The sequence below is a fragment of the Marmota marmota genome, unplaced genomic scaffold (assembly GCF_001458135.2).
Source record: "Marmota marmota marmota unplaced genomic scaffold, marMar, whole genome shotgun sequence".
In the NCBI taxonomy this organism is placed as follows: Eukaryota; Metazoa; Chordata; class Mammalia; order Rodentia; family Sciuridae; genus Marmota; species Marmota marmota.
In genome coordinates, this window is record NW_025999998.1 from 16,620,983 (window position 1) to 16,641,167 (window position 20,185).

The 20,185-nt window shown below is 38.4% G+C and overlaps 1 protein-coding gene across 8 annotated transcripts in view; it reads right to left on the bottom strand.

Moving 5' to 3' along the window:
* Trpm6 (transient receptor potential cation channel subfamily M member 6) overlaps nucleotides 1-20,185 on the bottom strand; it is a 169,044-nt gene that overhangs the window by 88,693 nt on the left and 60,166 nt on the right. For 6 of the 8 annotated variants that reach the window (XR_007349047.1, XM_048806915.1, XM_048806914.1 and 3 more), the window contains 5 exons: nucleotides 18,653-18,691; nucleotides 15,106-15,283; nucleotides 12,852-13,065; nucleotides 7,104-7,228; nucleotides 1,861-2,032 (listed from right to left, as the gene is read on the bottom strand). Coding sequence is in view for 7 of the 8 variants with exons in the window: in XM_048806915.1 (XP_048662872.1) it covers nucleotides 1,861-2,032; nucleotides 7,104-7,228; nucleotides 12,852-13,065; nucleotides 15,106-15,283; nucleotides 18,653-18,691 (728 nt within the window). In the remaining variant the exon portion in view is untranslated. The remainder of the gene's footprint in view (nucleotides 1-1,860; nucleotides 2,033-7,103; nucleotides 7,229-12,851; nucleotides 13,066-15,105; nucleotides 15,284-18,652; nucleotides 18,692-20,185) is intronic. The other 2 variants (XM_048806919.1, XM_048806918.1) reach the window with 1 other exon arrangement.

A 20,185-nucleotide genomic window follows, 5' to 3' on the forward strand; every position in this document is an offset into this window, starting at 1 on the left:
ATCTTCGGCCCTGTTGAGACAGGGTCTCACTAAGTTGTTTAGGGCCTTGCTAAATTACTGAAGCTGGCCTCCTGAGTCACTGAGATTACAGGCATGAGCCACTGCAGCCAGCTTGTCATAAGTTTCAAAGTCTGAAAGTACAAACATCAACTGCTTCTGCTCGGTGCAAGCTTGCGGTTGATTGCATTCACACGAAAACAGAAAATCAGCTGGGCATAGAGGCAAACACCTGTAATCTGACCACTCAGGAGGTTGAGGTTGGAGGATCCCAAGTTCCACAGCAGCCTGGACAACTTAGTAATATCCTGTCTCAAAATGAAAAAGAACTGGAGGATATGTAGCTTAGTGGTTAAGGGTCCCTGGATTCAGTTCCCAATACTGGAGGGAAAAAATGGAAAATCAGTAGGGCACCAGAAAGACAAAGACCCTCATGAAGCATACACTACTGTGCTGCACAGAACCTGAGCAATTCAGGTAGTGAGTGCAGGTCAACAGAAACCACGGGATACTTCAAATAACTAGCATTTTAGAGACTTAACAGATCTTTCCCAGCATGGTTCTTCTTCAGGGCCATTCTCCAACCTTTCCTCTTTCCCTGTGCTCCGTTGGTCTTCTTTTCCCCTAGCCACCTCTGTCTCACAGAGGACCACACACCCAAACCTCCCCTTTTCCTGACCTAAATGAGACTCAAGACCTTCATTCACTCTAAGCCATAAGTGACTGGTAGCGATTTCCATGGCCCCTCCCCTCCCCACCTGACCCCACAACCACAAGATGACCACTGTACCAAGGGAAGACAAGGAAAGAAAGAAACAAACATTTATTGAGGTGATACTATGCAACCAACAGTATTCTAAGCACATCTAACATACCTTTTCTCAATTAATTCTTGCAACAACAGTTAGAGGTAAAAGGGTCCTTCCAATTGATAATAAAAAAGCAGCTTCACCACATGAACTCCATCCCCCAAGGTCACAGGCAGTGGAATACAGCTGTGACTTGTCTAACCTCACTACTTCCTACTGTTTCAGGGTGTCAAGGCAGAAAACTAAAAGGACTTCCAGTATTTTCAGCCAACACTCAAAGGTTGAACAGAATTAAAGCCTCCTGGAGAGCCTTCTCACTCCTTGGCCTGTCCCAGAAGGTAGAAATATTGTGTGGAAGATTTAATTCATCACAAGAAGGAAAGGCCACCTTCTGCTGCTCCTGATGGACCAAAAAAGTTTCCATCTCTCCAGCCAGCATCCAGCTCTCCTCCTCTCTATAAAGAAGCCCTCCTCACTGCCCAAAGACTCCCACTCCACAGATGCCACCAAAATGAATCATACCCAGGGTCTCATGCATGCTAGAGAAGTGTCAGCCACTGAGCTACGGCTGCCTTGCACAAGCTCTGGGTTCACTGAACACAGCAGCCCAAAATGGCCATCTGAAGCACCACTGTTAGCACAACACAAACCTGACGCCTTCCACGCCCAGCTTTCTAAAAGCCCTGGCAGGTCTGAACCACATCCATGCTTCTACTCCCCTCAAGCACACACACATATGAAACATAATCTTCCTTGACCCCTGCTCCTCTCAGGTTTGTCTCCTTATTGTCTTCCCTGTGGAAACCCTCCCTCTAACTATCCAACTCTATGGACTCTTGGGGGCCTTGCTAGTGTCTCCATTGTTCCATGAAACTTCTCCTGGCTATACTGTCCCCCTAACTTGTGATCCTCTTTCCCACTGTCACCCACAATTCTGTACCATCTTACACCGTCTTTCTGGCTCTCTGGCTGCTCGGAGGCAGGAGCTGGCTTGGACTGGGCTCATCAGCAGGCCCCCAGGCAGACCTGTCAGCTGAGCCCTGACAGAACTCACGACTGTGTATCTTCTGCAGAGAAAGGTGCTTCTCCAGGTTCCTCCTGAGCTTCATTTCATTTCCATACTTGCCCACAGTCCCATCATCCGACAGGATGAAGTGCGCGTGCATGCAGTTGAGTGTGGTGAGCTTGCTGAGGGGGTTACCCAGAGTCTGGTACATGCACACCACCTGAAGGACAGCAAGGACAAGAGAGGGTCAGAGCTCAACTTCCCCAGGCTCAGCTGCTCTATGCACTAACAGAGCAGCTGTCAAGTTTAAAAACTATTACCTGCTACTTGGCACAGTGCTTCTCAAACTCTCTGTGGACAGGGATCAAATTTTTAAATTTACCCTTTCTATGGGCCAATAAAATACCAATGTGCTCTTATTATATACAACCACTATGCAGCCCATTGTATGTGAGCCTCATAACACAATTTCTAAAACACACATACACACACCATGGTCAGCAGGATGAGCACACCCATCAAACACTTAGATACCATTGCACAGTTGCATTGCTAAAAAGGTTCTACATATTTATTTTCCACTTCCATACTCACCTTGTTTCAGACCATGAAAAAACAGTTCAAGAATTGGCACCACTATACAAAACACGCTGTCTCTTAGTAGATCTATTACAGAATAATATTGTGCCATTGATTTTTTCTAGTACTCCAAATGAAATAAGAGGTAACAATCAACCAGCCAATTGGCATTTTATTTGATAAAAAATATCAAGGTCAGCTGGTTGTGGTGGCACACGCCTGTAATCCTAGCAGCTGGGGAAGCTGAGGCAGGAGATTCAAAAGTTCAAAGCCAGCCTCAGCAATGTAGTGAGGCCCCAAGCAACTTAGAGAGACCCTGTCTCAAAATAAAAAATGAAAAGTGCTGGGGATATGGCTCAGTGGCTAAGCACCTCTGGGTTCAACCCCTAGTACAAAAAAAAAATAATAATTAAGGTCTTTTTAACATTTATGAACACCCCTTTAAGCAGCTCCAATTCTTATTTGCTTTTAGATGTATGGACATGGTATTTAATCAGAAAGACCAAGTTGAAGTTCCTGCTAACCTTAACCCTGGGTTACTCCTGCTTCCTTTCTCAGGCTTATTTTCCTCATGTATGAGAACAAGGATAATTCCTACTTTGGAGGATTGCCATGAGCCTTCAAAGAAATAATGGATGTAAAAATCACTATGAATTTTGCTAACATTAGGCTCTAATTATATCAAAATGGATTCTACTGTCATGTAAAACTAAAAAGAAACAACAAATTTTTAAAAAAAAGTCACCTTTATAATTGTGAAACATGACCAGAAACCAAAAGGAAAATGACTGGCAGAATTACTATATATCTTATATTTATGGAAAAAATCTCATAAATAATATAAAATAAAATTTGAGGGAAATGTAGTATACGTGACAAAAGTACTACTAGGCTATAAATAAACAACTATGTGAAGAGACACTGAACCTCACTAGCAACCAGATAAATGTAAATAAGAACAGTTGGGTATGACTTTATACCTGTAAGAATGGCAACCAAAAAAAAAAAGTCTTAAACACAGAAGATTCCTAATTGGCCAAGGAACAGGGCACTTGGGCACTCACATACCCCCTTGGTACATTGTGAACAATCACTCTTTCTTTACCAACTTTGTGTAAGACAACCTTTCATATTTTTAAATATATACAGCAACTGGACCAAGCCCTGATCTTTGAGAACAATTTCTAAGGAAACAAGCAAGGCAGTACCAAAGATTTGTATATCTCACACAATATTAATAATGTCTATAAAAGTGAGAAAGAAAGGGCAATCATAGAGGAATAATTAACTATAATATGGTAGAACACTATCAGGTAAGAAAAATGAAAGGCCCAAATTGTGGCCCCAAATTGTGGTCCCCTAACACTATGCCCCACTGAAAGCAAATAGCAGTATCTCTAGGGAACAAAAATTATACACAATAAGCCCAAAATATTTTTTCATCTTAAAAAAGAAAGAAAGTTATGAGATGAAAGAATTGAGCAAAAGGACTCAACAAGAGACTTAAAGCCTCTACTAGACAAAATGGAGCAATTTAAGTATGATAAAAAATACTATATAGCCAGGCATGGTGACAGCATATGTTTATAATCCCAACAACTCAGGAAGCCAAAGCAGGAGGATCATGAGTTTGAAGCCAAGTGGGGCAACTCAGCAAGACCCTGTTTCAAAATAAAAAGGATGAGGGTGTAGCTCAGTGGTTGAGCACCCCTGAGTTGAATCCCCAGTACAATGAAGAAAAAAAAATTCTAACAATAATGACTAGCATAGTGAAATATATAGGTTTAAATTCATGAATTTAAAGGAAAGGTAAGTTTCACCTTTGGAGGATGGTAAATAATGATCCCATTATTTTGAAAACTGGAAAATAAAGTATCAGACATTTTTTCTGCCTTTCCTATCCAACTGTACAAGGTAAGACAAGTGCTTGATGAGAAACTATTTTCTTCAAAGAATAGCAAAGCAAATAATTGAAAAGAGAATGCTATAATTAAATATCAGCATTTCCAACCTTATTGAAATAATGAATCTAGGTGATGACTGCTAAAACCAAGAAAAGACAAGTGATCAAAGGTTACAGCAGAAGGACACACCTCCCATAATATAAACCTGAACAAAAAGAATCCAAGTCTGATCATTATTCTTGACCAAACTACCAATTTACAAGGAAGACAAGAAACAAGGAAACATGTTAAGTCTGCTACAAAAGGTTAAATTTGGAAAATCCAAACTGTGAGAAACTCTTCAGGACAAATGTCCCAAGTTCTTCAACAAACAAATTGAAGGGGGAAAAAAAGGATATGAATTACAAGAATGGGGAAAAGTGAATCAAACCAGGCATGGTGGCACACACCTATAATCCCAATGACTCAGTAGGCTGAGGCAGGAGGATCCCAAGTCCAAGGCCAGCCTGGGCAACTTAGTGAGACCCTATCTCAAAATAAAAAAAATTAGAAGGGGGATGCGGAGATGTAGCTCAGTGGTAGAGCATCTCTGGGTTGGTCTCAATCTCCAGTACCAAAAAAAGGAAAGACAAAAAATGTGAAGCAAGAGACCTATTAACTGATCACAATGTATAGAACATTTTTGAATGATGAAATCAAACAATTAACTATGAGGCAATGAAAAACTTGACAAAATAGAATAGTTAATGACACTCAGGAATTATTGTTTTTAGTCATGATAACAGCATTGTAATTTTTAAATTGTTCATACACTTTAAAAATGCCTACTGAGGGCTGGGGTTGTGGCTCAGCAGTAGAGTGGTCGCCTCACATGTGCAAGACCCTGAGTTCGATCCTAAGCACCATAAAAATAAATAAATACAATAAAGGTATTGGGTCCAACTACAACTTAAAAAAAATGCCTACTGAGCCAGAGGTTGTGTCACATACCTGTAATCCCAGCAACTTGGGAGGCTGAGGCAGGAAGATCACAAATTCTAGGTCAGTCTCAGCAACTTAGTAAGGCCCTTAGCAACTTAGTGAGAATCCATCTCAAAATAAAAAATAAAAAGGCTTGGGACTTAACTCAGTGTTAAAGTACCTCTGGGTTTAATGGTCAGGGCCAGAAGAAGAAGAAGAAGAAGAAGAAGAAGAAGAAGAAGAAGAAGAAGAAAGAAATGCAGACTGAAATGTTTACAGATGAAATTATCTGATGTCTGGAATTTGCTTAGAAATAACAGAGAAGATTGCACCAGGTACAGTGGCACATGCCTGTTATCTCAGCATCTTGGGAGGCTGAGGCAGGAGGATCATGAGTTCAAAGCCAGCCTCAGCAAAAGCAAGGTGCTAAACAACTCAGTGAGACCTGGTCTCTAAATAAAATATATTTAAAAAAAAAAAAAAAAAAAAACAGGACTGGGGATGTGGCTCAGTGGTCAAGTGCCCCTGAGTTCAGTCCCCATTACCAAGAAAGAAAAAAAAATAACAGAGAGGGTTGGTTGGCAATAGATAAGGACATAGAGGAGACAAAATTGGGAGTGAGTTGATAACTATTGCAGCTGAGAAAGAGTACACAAGTCTTCACTCTTCTAATATCTCTACTATTTAATGCATTTGAAAATTTCCAAAATAAGTGTTTAAATATACCATAAACATGACTACATTGATTAACATAGAGAAATAACTATGCTAAATAGTTAAATTTAAAAAAAGCATAGCAGTGAGTTTCTTTTGTTACTTTTTAAAGGCAATTTTTAAAAACATAGATAGGCATATTCAGAGAAAAATTCTGGAATCATAACACACCAAAATATTAACAGTAGTTATCTTTCTTTCTTCTTTATATCTTTTCTAATACCAATAATCTTACTAAAAAAAGCTTTATAAATAGACACATCCATTCCCTCCTAATATAAACACATAGATAGGATCAAAGAATCAATACATAAGAATGAATGAAGCAGAGAGTAATATGAAATAAGAGAAAAGAACTAGCAAGAGCCAAATTAAGAATCTGTCTTGTTTTACTACATGCAAACCATTCCAAATATATTGGCTATTTGCAGGACAGGAACCATTGAGGAGTTTTGCAAAGAGGAATAGTATGATTTGATTTCTATTTTACAAGTAACATTCTGGCTACCGTGTTGAGACTAGACTGTAATAGGAGAAAACGATAAGAAGAAGGAAGACTATTACAATCATTTAGCATCATAAGGTCACTTAGACCTGGTCACTAACAGTGAAGATAATGAAAAGAGGTCAGGTTTTTCAGCATATTTCAAAAGTGGAGCTCAAGTAGTTTACTGATGGATCAGGTCTGAGGCATGAGACAAAGAGTTCATTCTGGAATTCATCTGGGGTTTTTGGCTTGAACAACTGCAAAGATGGAACTGTCATTTTCTAAAACAGGATGAAGGCTAAATTTGGGGTACATGCCTATAATCCCAGCCATTTGGGAAGCTGAGGCAGGAGGATCACAAGATCAAGGCCAGCCTGAGCAACTGAAGGAGAATGTGTCTCAGAAAATGAAATATAAAGGGCTGGGGGTGTAACTCCGTGGTAGAGCACCCCTGGATTCAATCCTAATACTAAAGTATTAAAAAGTAAAAGAATAAAATAGGATGAGGGATGTAGGAGGAAGGCAGGAATTGGCTGGGGATATATTTACTACATTTGAGGGGTCTATTAGACACCTAGCTGCAGTGTTACATGGGCAATTTGAATTTGCATTCATTTCCTTTTGCTTTGAAAGGATTGTCTACTTACATCTTTTCCAATGAGATCTCTCTGGTTCTCAATGACACCCCAAGGAGGGATTCCAACAGTCCAGATTTTCCTCAATGACTTAGAAGAATGGGCTTTTAGGGCATCTCCAACGTGCTTGGACACTCCTAGGGACAAACAGTTCAGAAGTCAAATTTTAACTCACAAATCACATAAAACAGAGTCAAATAGATACAGATAATGCAAAAGGTTATTCTTAAGGAAAGTTGCTGGCACAGTGGAATTGACTTCTGGTATCTCATTTTCCCCTATTCTCTCCTGACACCTTTTTCTCTTATCACTGACCTCTGTACCTAAAGAATTTCCCTCTCCTTTTGGGCAATTTCTGCCTACAATCTCAGCTCTGACCCTGCTGAATGACCAGAATGTTCTGTGCATTGTCCTTTCTCAGCAAGTCCAGCCCTGATATCATGAATGTTCTATATGTTTTTATCTCTAATCTTCTCTAATATCTCAGCAAAACACCTTGCAGATGTATCCCTGGCTTCATTAAGGCAAACTAATTTAATAGCTTCATATACACAAATAATTCAGAGAGAATACATTAAGAAATAGTACATTAATGTTTGATCTCCTGGAGTTAATAATAATAATTATAGTAGCCACCCCTTTCTAGAACATAAGATTTCAGCAAGTATTAACTACTTTACAAGTATTTACATGTTAGGATTTTTTTTAGTCCATTTTATAGACAAAAATGGTGGCACAGAGAGGTCAAATAATTTGCCCAAGGTTATAGAGCTGGCAATTTGTAGAGCTAAGATTCCAATTTAGATAATCTGACTCTTTAAAATAAATAGTCTTTATTTTTAAAGCAGTTTTAGTTTGAACACAAAGTACAGAAATTCCCCTATGCCCACTGCCGTCTCACAAACATAACTTCTCCCACTAACAACCCCCACTAGAGTGGTACATTTTGTTATAATCAATTACTAACCAGAGGTATAGTTTACATTGGGGTTCATTCTTGGGGTCATATATTCTATGAGTTTTGACAAATGTATAATGACACCTATTTACCACTGTAGTATCATACAGAATATTTTTCCTGCCCTGAAATTTTTCTGTGCATTGAATATTCATCCCTCCTCTCTGCTAAGCCCTAGACATCACTGATCTTCTTTCTACTGATCTTTCTTTCCATAGTTGCCTTTTCCAGATGGTCACATAGTTGGAATCATTCAATAAGTAGTCCTTTGACTTTGACTCTGACCTTTAGTTACAACACTGCATCTTAAGACAGTCTTCCTTATGTATGCTAATGACTTTACATATGTCATTAGCACAGAGAGGAAAAAACCTGCTGATATGGTTTGAATGTGTCCCTTTTAAAATTTATGCAATGGAAATTTAGTCCTCAATGCAACAGTGTCTGAAATGGGGACTTTGAGGAATTGTTTAGGTCATGAGGGTTTCATCCTCATAAATGGATTTATGATACATAAAAGGGGTTTCTGAGTATGGGTTTGTTCTCTCTTGCCCTTCCACCTTTCAACAGTCAGGAAACAGCCAGAGAATCCACATCAGATGTTGGTCCCTTGATCTTGAACTTCCCAGCCAAAAAAGTAAGAGAATAAGCTCTGTTCTTTATAAATTACTAGTGTCAGTGTTCTGTTATAACAGCACAAACAGGGCTGGGGATGTGGCTCAAGCGGTAGCGCGCTCGCCTGGCATGCGTGTGGCCTGGGTTCGATCCTCAGCACCACATACAAACAAAGATGTTGTGTCTGCCGAAAACTAAAAAATAAATATTAAAAAATTCTCTCTCTTTAAAAAAAAAATAACAGCACAAACAGACTAAGAAAGACACCTTCATATTTCATGGATCTGATGCAGAGCACCTAAATCACTTTCTTATCTCTGGCATCTTCTCCCCCAATCCATTAAAACTCTGCCAGATTCATCTGTAGAACCTGGGTTCTGAACTTCAGGAAAACTTGTATATCAACTGTAAAGCTATCCATCCCAATAGAGATTTTTATTCCAGAAGTTTGGCCTGGTTTAGGGTAGCAATACTGTACAGTTATTTTGGGTGGTGGTGGTGTTTTAAGAAACCCACCTGCTATCCTAATGCAAATACTCTGTTGAGAGTCTCTGCAAAATTCAATCTGACCATATCATTCCCCTATCCATTCTCTGGTTCAAAACCCTTCAAGAGCCCTCTGCCACACAGAGAATAATGCCAGGCCACGAGCACAGCACCCAATCTGGCTCCAGTCTCCCTTACTGTCCCTGAACCCTGCCACATGGCACACACTGCAGCCAGTGACCTTATCACTTCTCTCTACACTTGCGTTGATCTCTTTCTGTGATTCTCATGATGAAGTGCCACCGCTGCCTTGCTGAAGACCAATCCATGGGCTGTATCCTCATCCAAGCCTTAAAGGGGCCCTCAGTTCAAAACAGAATTCATCCTCCCTTTCCTCTTCCTCAAACTTTCTTTTTAACCCTGCCAGCATCAAATTCTAATCAGTTGCCTTTTGTCTGCTGTCACAGCCCACCTGTGTCCCTCACCTAGGGCCACACTGCTTGTCTTTCATCCACACCTATCCAAATGTTCTAGACCTAGTAGATCTTGAAGGCTGGTGGCATTCAACTCAGTAATTGTCAAATAGCCGTGCCAAAAAAATGTTCAGTTTTAGTTCAGAAGCGTCTCAAGATAGACAGGCATTCATAAGCAGAGCTTCTCAAATTTAAATGTGCAAAAGAAAAATTTAAATGTGCAAGAATCATCCAAGGTGTTGTTCAAATGCAGATTCTGATTCTGTGAGTCTGGGGTAGGACCTGAGATCTGTTTAGGAGCTCTGGTTGAATCAGACTGATGGTTATTTAGAGGAGTTGCAAGTCTTCCTCATTTCCCATCATCTCTCTTGTTCATATAATCTACTTAAATCATCTTCCCACTACTGTCTATGCTTTTCTTTAGGTTTGGTGACCCTCACCTAAATTTTCTTTTCTAAAAAGCAATAAGTAAAATGAAACCTGTAATGCAGTTATTTAACAAAAAAATTGTCTTTTCCAAGTTGACCTTTTTCTGAGCTCTCTAAAAGATCCCCTCCCCACTCTCTTTTTTTACAGGAAATAAAATAAGTACCATACAATAGACTTAGAACTCTGCCAGCTTCAGTTTATGTCAAAATGTGAAACAATAATCATCTATAAAATATACGAGACAAACTATCAGGTTCCTATTAGTGACAGGCCAAATCCCTTGTTTCATTTTGCTTTTTATGGGTTTTTGTGGTCATTTGTTGCTAATTTGTTTATCATTTGCTTCCTTCATTCCTCTTCAGTCAAAAGAAATTGTTAAATCAGCACATGTTGATAATTACTTAGACAAAGGTGTAGGCTGGCCTCTGGTGCACCACAGGGCAGAGAGCTACTACACAGACTCATGCTAATGTGTGAAACAAACAGACACAGGCTGCAGGTAGTTACTGCTATAGGAATTAAGAGATAAAAGTAAATAGCTCTAGTTGAGACATCAGATGCTGCTTCATGAATGTGTTGACATCTTGTGTCAGCCCTAAAAGATGGGCATGATTTAATCAGAGACTTTGGATTCAGAAGAGAGAAGAGTAAAGAGAGATCGAAAGCCATCTGTTAGCAATAGATCAGTAAGAGATGAGGGTTGGGGGAGTCACTTGTTCTCAAGCCTGGCTGCACATTAGATTCACTTCAGAAGCTAGACCCTTGGAAGCTGCAAATTCATCTGAGGAAGAGCATGTGCATCTGTTTTTTTTTTATTTCTGGGTTTTTTTGTTTGTTTGTTTTAAGTTCCCAGAGGATTCTTATGTGCAGGATGTTCATAAACTGATGCAAAGGAATAAGGTTCAAAGGCCACTATATGAGGTTCCTGAATGTCAGGTTGCACTGAGACTCAGGGGGCTGAGGTGGGAGAATGGCAAATTCAAAGCCAGCCTCAGCAACTTAACGGGATCCTATCTCAAAATGAAAAATAAAAAGAGAAAGGGGATGTTGCTCAGTGGTTAAGCACCCCTGGGTTATATCTGTGGTACAAAAAAAAAAAAAAAAGTCAATTAGCCAGGGGTGTTAGCACATGCCCATAACCCCAGCAACTCTAGAGGCCGAGGTAGGAAGATGGCAAATTTGAGACTGGCCTGGGCAAGACCCTCAAAGTGAAAAATAAAAGGGCCAGGGATACAGCTCAGTAAAAGAGCATCACTGGGTCCAATCCCCAGAACTGCAAAAATAATAATAATTAAAAAATTTAATTAAACATAAGTCAATGATATAGACAGTGTATTGACAATCGTGTCATTAAAAAAAAAGTAATTGTCTACTCATTCCCCAAATAATCAATGCAATGTTTATGCATATCATTTGTTTCCAATATCTAAGAACTTGACAATGACTGAGTTTAGCTACTATGTAGGCAACACACACTACACATATGTATGGGTTTGATGTTCCTATTAATCTCACAACAGCCTTGATAAAAGAAAACTTCTGTGACGTCCTTTTTTGTTGTTGTTGATGGTGGAGTACTGGGGATTGAACCCAGGGACAATTTAGCACTGAGCTGCACTGTCAGTCCTTTTTATTTTTTGTTCTGAGACAGTCTTGCTAAGTTGCCCAAGCCTCGAACTTGCAATTCTCCTGCCCCAGCTTTCTGAGTCACTTACCATTAAAGGCATGCACCACCACACCGGACTAAAAGATGTCCTAAATTTAGTTACAAGGACCAGAGGACAGAAGTGGGGAGAGATAAGAGAAATTAATCTGTTAACAGCTATAGGCTGAAAGGAACAAAAGGCTGTTTCACATTCCTGAATGTATGTTGAAACCTTGACTCAAAACTCCAGGTGGCTGATCAGGGGTCACCACATGATGCTTACAAATGAAATTTCCAGACTATTAACCCCAACCCAACCAGGAACAATGGTATTCTGTAAACTGTTCTTCTCTCCTTCATATTATCCCACCCCTCTTATATATTACCAATGTGAATTCAACATGAACAATTTATGCTTTCCTTCCCCAAATTTTCATTATAAAAATGCTCTTGACTCTTGTATCCAGTGGACACATTTCCAACTGTGCTGGTCCTGCTGCTGGTAGTTGTAGAAATTGTCCCAGGACCAGCTCCTCTTCTGGCTAACATCTGGAATAGCTCAATGAACCCTACTATTACAGAGAACCCTTGGTCTCAAGAGTTTTGGTTTAAGAGACTTAAGTTCAAGAAAGACTACTTTTTTTGCCAGAAGTTTACTTGAAGTTACATTAAAATAGCATATTTTGACAATGATAAAAACATTCTAGGAAAAGTCTGTCATTTTTCTGGGCTTATTTTCCAGTCACAAGTTTTTTGTTTTGTTTTGTTTTGTTTTGTTTTTAAAAGAGAGAGAGAGAATTTTTTTAATATTTGGGTTTTTTTTTTAGTTTTCAGTGGACACAACATCTTTGTTTGTATATGGTGCTGGGGATCGAACCCAGGCCACATGCATGCATGGGGCCGCTACCACTTGAGCCACATCCCCAGCCCCAGTCACAAGTTTTTATCTTTCCCTTTCACATCACCACATGTCCTGGGAGCACTGCAGACCTGAGATTAGATGCCATAATGCCTGCTGCACAGTGAGAAAGGACAGGGAGAGAGGGAAGGAGGAAGGAAGGAAAAAGAGGAGAAAAGAAGGGAGGGAAGGAAGAAGAAGGAAGGAAAGCGGGGGAGGGAGAGAAGAGAGACAGAAAGACGAACACGTGCTTTACCCATGTTGATGCCTTCCGTTATTATCCATGCTCCTGTTGTCTCTGCAGCTTTGACCAAACCCTGGCTGAAGATCTCTTTAAGCTTAGAGGACATCTTAAAGTTCTGGAGACCCCCATGGACAGAGATGACAAGCTTGGGCAACTCCATCTTCCACTCTTTCAACATTAAATGTAATAGATGATCCGGTTTGGTATCATAAGAAGTTCTAATGTACTGGAAGACAGACACATATCCATGAACAGAAAACAGTGAAAAATACATACCAGGCATGGAAACAATGAGCACACAGCAGGGAGATCAAAATGGCCAAAACCTGCAAGGAAGTGTCTACAATCTCTCTTAAAGTTCATCCTCACATATTGGAAATATTTACTTTTAAAAGATCCCACACCCCCTTTAAGTTCCTTCTGGGAATTCTAAGTCACTGTAGGAAAGTTTCCTCTGGCTAGAGGCTTGGCCCCCACTGTCCTCCAGAAGGCCTGAGGGGAGGCAGAAACACTTCAAACAACTAGCCAAAATCACCACCTCAGCAAACCTGGTAACAGAAAGCTGCGAGAAGTAGGTGAAATGTGACTTCATAAAGGCTGTGGCTTTACATCCACTGGACCTCTTCATATATTCACATAACAAAAGATTCAGAAGCACTTACAAGAAACTTATTATGAAGTTTTTAACCTTCCAATCATTTCCTTTATTCAGCATGTCCTTCTAAAAACATTTTCTTTTCCAAAACAAATTCTTTTCACAGAACAATCATCTCTGAATAGTCAATGCAAGCAAAATAAAAGATGAGGGAAATCCAAACCAGCAAGTAGCTTCCGGATCATTTTGTATTTTGCCTAAGATTTACATGGCGCAACTGGCCTTCTTTGTCCAGGACGATGTAGCCACATACAAGCCATTCAAATACTATAATGTTGAGATGGGCTTGCCTCCCTCAAGTATATGTCCAAAAAGCAGATTTATAGAATGAAATTAGAGCAATAAGAAACCCAGAAGAACCACAGGTAGAAATCATACCTGCAGGTAGGGATCTCACACTATCCTCCAGAATGGTAGAAATTGGGACAAGATGGGGGAGAACTGGGGATTGAACCCAGCCACAGCTGAGCCATGTTTATTTTTTATTTTGAGACAGGGTGTCACTGATATGCTTGGGGACTAGCTAAGTTGCTGAGGCTGGCTTTGAACTATCCATCCTCCTGCCTCAGCCACCAAGGCTGCTGGGATTACAGATGTGTGCCACTGCACCCAGCAAATGGTAGCTATTCATCTTTGAAATTCATAATACACCATCCCTTATTTCATTATTAAAATTTTGAATTTCTGAATGTTGGGATAGGAAAGCTATCACCAATGTAATTGAAAGAATCCAAGAATAATCATGATTTAATTTACAAGTTAGGACACAGCTGCCATATTAAAATAACAAAAATTAGCCAAACTACATGGCTATATTATGTGCATGTACAGAAATGTAACAATGAATCTCACCATTAAGTACAGCTATAATGCACCAAAAAAAAATATGGAAAAAATAAAATACTAGAAAGATGGGCATGGTCGCACACATCTATAATCCCAGAAACTGGGAGACTGAGGCAGGAGGATCATAAGTTCAAGGCCAGCCTGGGCAGAGAGAGACTGTCTCAAAATAAAATTGAAAGGGCTGCAGATGTAGCTCAGTGGTAGAGCACACCTGAGTTCAATCTCCAGGACTGGGAAAAAAAAAAGAAAAGAAAAAAACTGTATTCACGAGGATGAACTTTTGTTTCAAATCCATCCACCTGCTGGTCACACTCCAGGGTACAGCTGATGCACAGCTTTCCTGAAGTGGGCTTACCTGGGAAAACTGCCTGTGATTCAAACAACAGGGAATTCACATGCTCAAGAGAAAGGACCTGAAGGATGGCTAGCCTGTCAATACTATGTGTTGTGGTTAAGATGTGTCTCCACAGGCCCACATGTTAAAAGTTTGGCTGCCATCCTAAGGTACTATTAGGGAGGCCTTCTCAGAGGTGGGTCCTAGTGGTCATTCATTGGGGGCATGTCCTTGAGAGGAATGTTGAGACCCCAGGCCCTTCTCATCTCTCTCTCTCTCTGCTTCCTAGCCTCCATGAGGTGAACAGACCTCTTCTGTCATGTGTTCCTGCCATGATGTCCAGTGCTACCACAGGCCCAAAGCAACAAGGCCAAGTGACCGTGGACTGAAACCTCTGACAGTATGAGTCAAGATTAATCTTTTTAGCAAACCTTAGAGTGGTAGGTGTGTTCTCCATCTTGGAAATTAATAGTGCCAAAGGTATCTGTCGGGCTTTTCATTGTTTGTTTTTCAACAGACCACTGTTCACTTTCATTACCCTTGACAGCCGAGCAAGTCCAGGCATAATCTATCCCATGATGGTCTTGGATCAATCGGCCACAGCAACACCTACATTCCAGAAAATAAATGACTTTAGCATAGAAAATCAATGCAATGTTTCTACATTTTCCCAGAGTAATATACAGATGCCATATGTTAATAAGCCTTACAAGTTTACATTAATATTTATATTAGACTAATATACATTACATTGGATTGTCTTCTAAATTTAGAAATACCCTCCTTGGTTCTCTCCTTTGATTAGACATAAGTATCATTTTAGGGAATGTTTTTCTAAAATGTTAAAAATCTCTTGCATATTTATGTACATAGAGGCATTATTCACAATAGCCAAGAGGTGGATATAACACAAATATCTATCTTGGATGAATGGATAAACAAAATGCGTATACATACAATGGAATATGATTTAACCTTTAAAAGGAAGGAAATTCTGATATATGCTAAATCATAGGTGAAACTTGAAGACATTATGGTAATTCAATAAGCCAGAAAAGACAAATGTGATGTGATTCCACTTATATGAGATATTTAAAGGAGTCAAATTTATAGAGACTGAAAGTAAAATAGTGGTTACAGTGGCTGCGGAAAAAGGCAATGGAGAGACACGTAGTGGATAGGGTTTCAGTGTTACAAGATGAAAAAATTCTGGATATTACTCAGCATTAAAAGAGAATTAGATTATGGCATTTGCAGGTAAATGGATGGAGCTGGAGAATATTATGCTAAGCAGAGTAAGCCAATCCCCCAAAAACTAAAGGCCAAATGTTTTCTCTGATTAGTGAATGCTGATCTATGATGGGGGAGGGCAGATGGGAACAATGGAGGAACTTTGGATTGAGCAAAGGGGAAGGCTGGGAGGAATTATGGGGGTAGGAAAGATGGTGGAATGAGATGGACATCATTACCCTAGGTACATGTATGATTGCACAGATGGTGTGACCTTGTACAACCAGAGAACTGAAATGTTGCTCTCCATTTGCATATGATGAATTGAAATGCATTCTGCTGTCATGTACAACAAAGTAGAACAAATAAAAATAATAATAATTTTTTAAAAGTTCTGGAGATCCATTACACAACAGTAGGAATGTACTAAACACTACTGAACTCTATACTTCAAAATCATTAAGAAAGAGCTAGGATGTACATACTCCCCAAAACTTAATGATACATACCCAGTAAAACGTGTAAAGACCACTTTATCAACACCAAAAATCATTTGAGAATGCACCCCAATAGCTGTATATTTATGTATAAATTATAGTGTGTATTAATGTTAATCTACATAATAAATTAGTCAAGACATAAGTGAAATTACAAATGCCCCAGGTTATTCATTATTGTTCAGTTCACAATTGCAAAAGATTGCAAATAATTAGATAACCTAAACATTCATCAATGGAAAATCAAACATGTAATTCATGGGGCATCCAGAGCTCTCTCTATCCTGTTACAGAAAGCATTTTAAGGTGTATGGAAGCATTCAACAAAGCACACAGGGAGTATCCTCTACTATGTCTTAGTGTCTGTGGAAAACAGAGGAATAAAGAAAAATTTAACACATTTATTTTTGCTATGTGTGTACTAAAAACTCTGCCTCCACCCTAGAGCAAGAATAAGATGAACATTTTTCACTATAAATCTTCTTAAACTTTAGTTTTGAACTATGTGAAATTGAAAATTGTGCTGTAGAGTTTACTAGGTGTTTCTCAAACACTCTAAAATTCTGTAATTAATTCAGAAACTCATATTCAGGCTTTTCATGTCTTCCTGTCCTAGCTTTCAGGGAATGTCTGTGCTTAGAAGTTTTACCTCTACAGCATGTTGAAAAATATAATAGTAAATTTTAATTATTTTTTAGATTTAAAAACAGAAATACAAATACCAGTCTCTCTTCAGGATCCCTCAATGTATTTTTTTTTTAATTCTGTGGAGTTTATACATCCCAATTTAATGACCAATGTTCTAGAGTGTATATTGTGAGATCCTGGTGTGCTGGTACATTCCTATAATCCCAGAAACTCAGCAGACTGATTCAGGAGGATCACAAGTTTCAATCCAGCCTGGGCAGAGATATCATGTCTCAAAATAAAATAAAAAGGCCAGTGATGTAGCTCAGTTCAGTGTCATCGGTAGAGTGCTTGCCTGGCACATGCAAGGTATTGAGGTTCAATTCCCACTACTAGGGGGTAAAAAAAAAAGTGAGGGAGAATTGTGAGAGAAGAGAATATATTGTATGATTTTAAGATGTTGTGTGTAGCTCTTGCAAAGATTCTTATGAGCAACTAAAACCAATGCAGACAGACGGAATCAACACATAATTACAGATATTAATCCACCTGGAAAGTACTTCATATGTGGCTAAAGACATCAAAGTCCTTCCTGGATACAAAAAAAAAAAGTGCCAGAGTATTTTCCAAATTCAGTCAAATCAATCAGTCATTAAGTATAATATTACAACCACAATAACCAATGCTTATCTGGTGCTATAGAGTTTAGTAGGTGTTTCTCAAACACTCTAAAATTTTGTGCATATTATTTTCCTTTTCATCTGACTTGCTAAACTGAGGACTCTATTTTATAAAAATTTATTTTTCATTATCCAATTCTTAATGTAAATCTAAGGATATAATCAGAATTAAGGTAATTTTATTTCTCTCTACTAAAAAAAAAGTAACAGTAGAATGAATTTGACATAACTCTCCTATGTACATATGCTAATACACAACAGTGACTCTCAACATCATGTACATCCACAAGACCGGGATCCTAATTGGAATAAGATACATTCCATGTTTGTATAAAATATCAAAATAGATTCGACTGTCATATATAACTAAAAAGAACAAACAAAAATTTAAAAAAAATAAAAATTACCAGAAATATTAAAAAAGAAAGAAGAATAAGGAAAGGTAAAATTGGTCACCAAAAATCACCTAAAATATTTTTAAAAAGGAAGGTAAAATCAGTTAATAACACATAGTTTAAAGTATACATCATTGTTAAAATTTGTATTGCACTGTGAATTTCAATAAGTACAGATGTTTTTTCCCATAGAGCTTGGTATGCATAAAACTTACTTGCAAGCCATGGATCAAGCACATGATGCATATTATTTTATCCAAGCACAAGATAATATTAAGATAAAATTTTAATGTTTTCCATGTTTCAATTGGCAGCAACTCTTGTCAAAGACCTTCAGTTATGTAGGTAAATGTCTCAAGTAATTCAAATAATCAATTACATTCAAACAATCACTCACCATCAAAAAAAATCTCATTTTTAAAACCTTCCTTGGAAAAGCAAATAGCATAGACTTTGTACTGAGTCCATTCAAGATGCAAGGAAACTATCCTATTGAGTCATAAACACATGCCTTAAAGTTAAAAAGAAGCTTATTTATACAAATCTTACCTGATTAAATTCTGGCAAACTTGGCAGCCTGGAGTACATCTAAATGAAAGAAACCAAACATCTATTAGTTTACTTTTGTATTTAAAAATATACCTAATGATTATATAGTCAATACCCATTATTTTCCATAGTCTGGTAATCAAGATTTGCTGAGTATTCCTATACCATGTATTTTTCATATGTCATTTACTACATATACTGTAACAACAATGATATAATTATTAAAACATTTTGGAGTTTGAAACCAATATGCTAGACTTAAATCTCATTGATTTAGTGATTCCTCTAAGTCCCAGTTTTCACAGTTGGAAATAGCATCTGCCCTATAAATTAATTAAAATGATTATTTGAGCTTGGCAAGCTCATTACTTGTCAGGCACGCATCCAATACATCATTGCATGTGCAAGAAGAAATGTTTTCACTATTATGCTTTTCAATATCTTTTTTGAGGGGGTGTAACCAAGGGTTGAACTCAGGGGCACTCAACCACTGAGCCACATCCGCAGCCCAATTTTGTATTTTATTTAGAGACAGAGTCTCAGTCGGTTATTTAAGACCTCACTTTTGCTGAGGCTGGCTTTGAACTCTTGATTCTCCTGCTTCAGCCTCCCAAGTTGCTGGGATTACAGGCGCCACCTCACCTGGCTTTTCAATGTATCTTGACCCTGGATATGGAAAGCCCTCAATGCTACAGTCTTGTTTTTAAAAAGTTATCTTACTTTCCTAGACTAGAGTACATGTTTAGCATGTGAAATGCCCAGTTCAACCCTAGGTTCCCAAAACAAAATATTAAAAATTATTTTACTTTTCTGGACACTTTTATACATTCATATGAATTTTGAATTGTTGTCAAGTTTCCTGAAAAAAAATATATTTTTAGAATATTTTAGAGGGAAGGATACTGGAGAACAAATCTAGGGATGCTTTACCACTGAGATACATCCTCAACCCTTTTTATTTTGAGACAGAGTCTTGCAAAGTTGCTGGGGCTAGCCTGGAACTTGCCATCCTTCTGCCTCAGACTCTTGGGTCACTGAGATCACAGGCATGAGCCACCACATCCAGCCTTTTTAGGATTTTGATAGGTATTTTATTAAATTTATAAAACAATTTGGAAGGCAGTTGGCATAATTATGATCTTTATCCTTGTTAATCTTTCCTTTTATGATTCAGAAGAACCTGTGGATTTGGGGGTTAGCACTGTGGTCATCAAAGATCATATTTTCAGTGTAAAGAAGTTTTAACAGGAAACTCAAATTAAAATAATAGAAACAAAGGCAATGTTCATAGAATAAGGGTCATTCTGTAATTCCGAAACTCATATTCAAGCTTTTCATGTCTTCCTGTCCTTGCCTTCAGGGAATGTCTGTGCTTAGAAGTTTTACCTCTACAGCATGTTGAGAAGGAAGAGGAAAAAGATGTTATAACTGAGTCTATCAGGTTGGTTCTCATTAGGAAGTAAAAATAAGAAAGAATCAAAGATAAATTTTATTGAAATTTATAATAATGAAATACTGCCAATTTTTTCCATT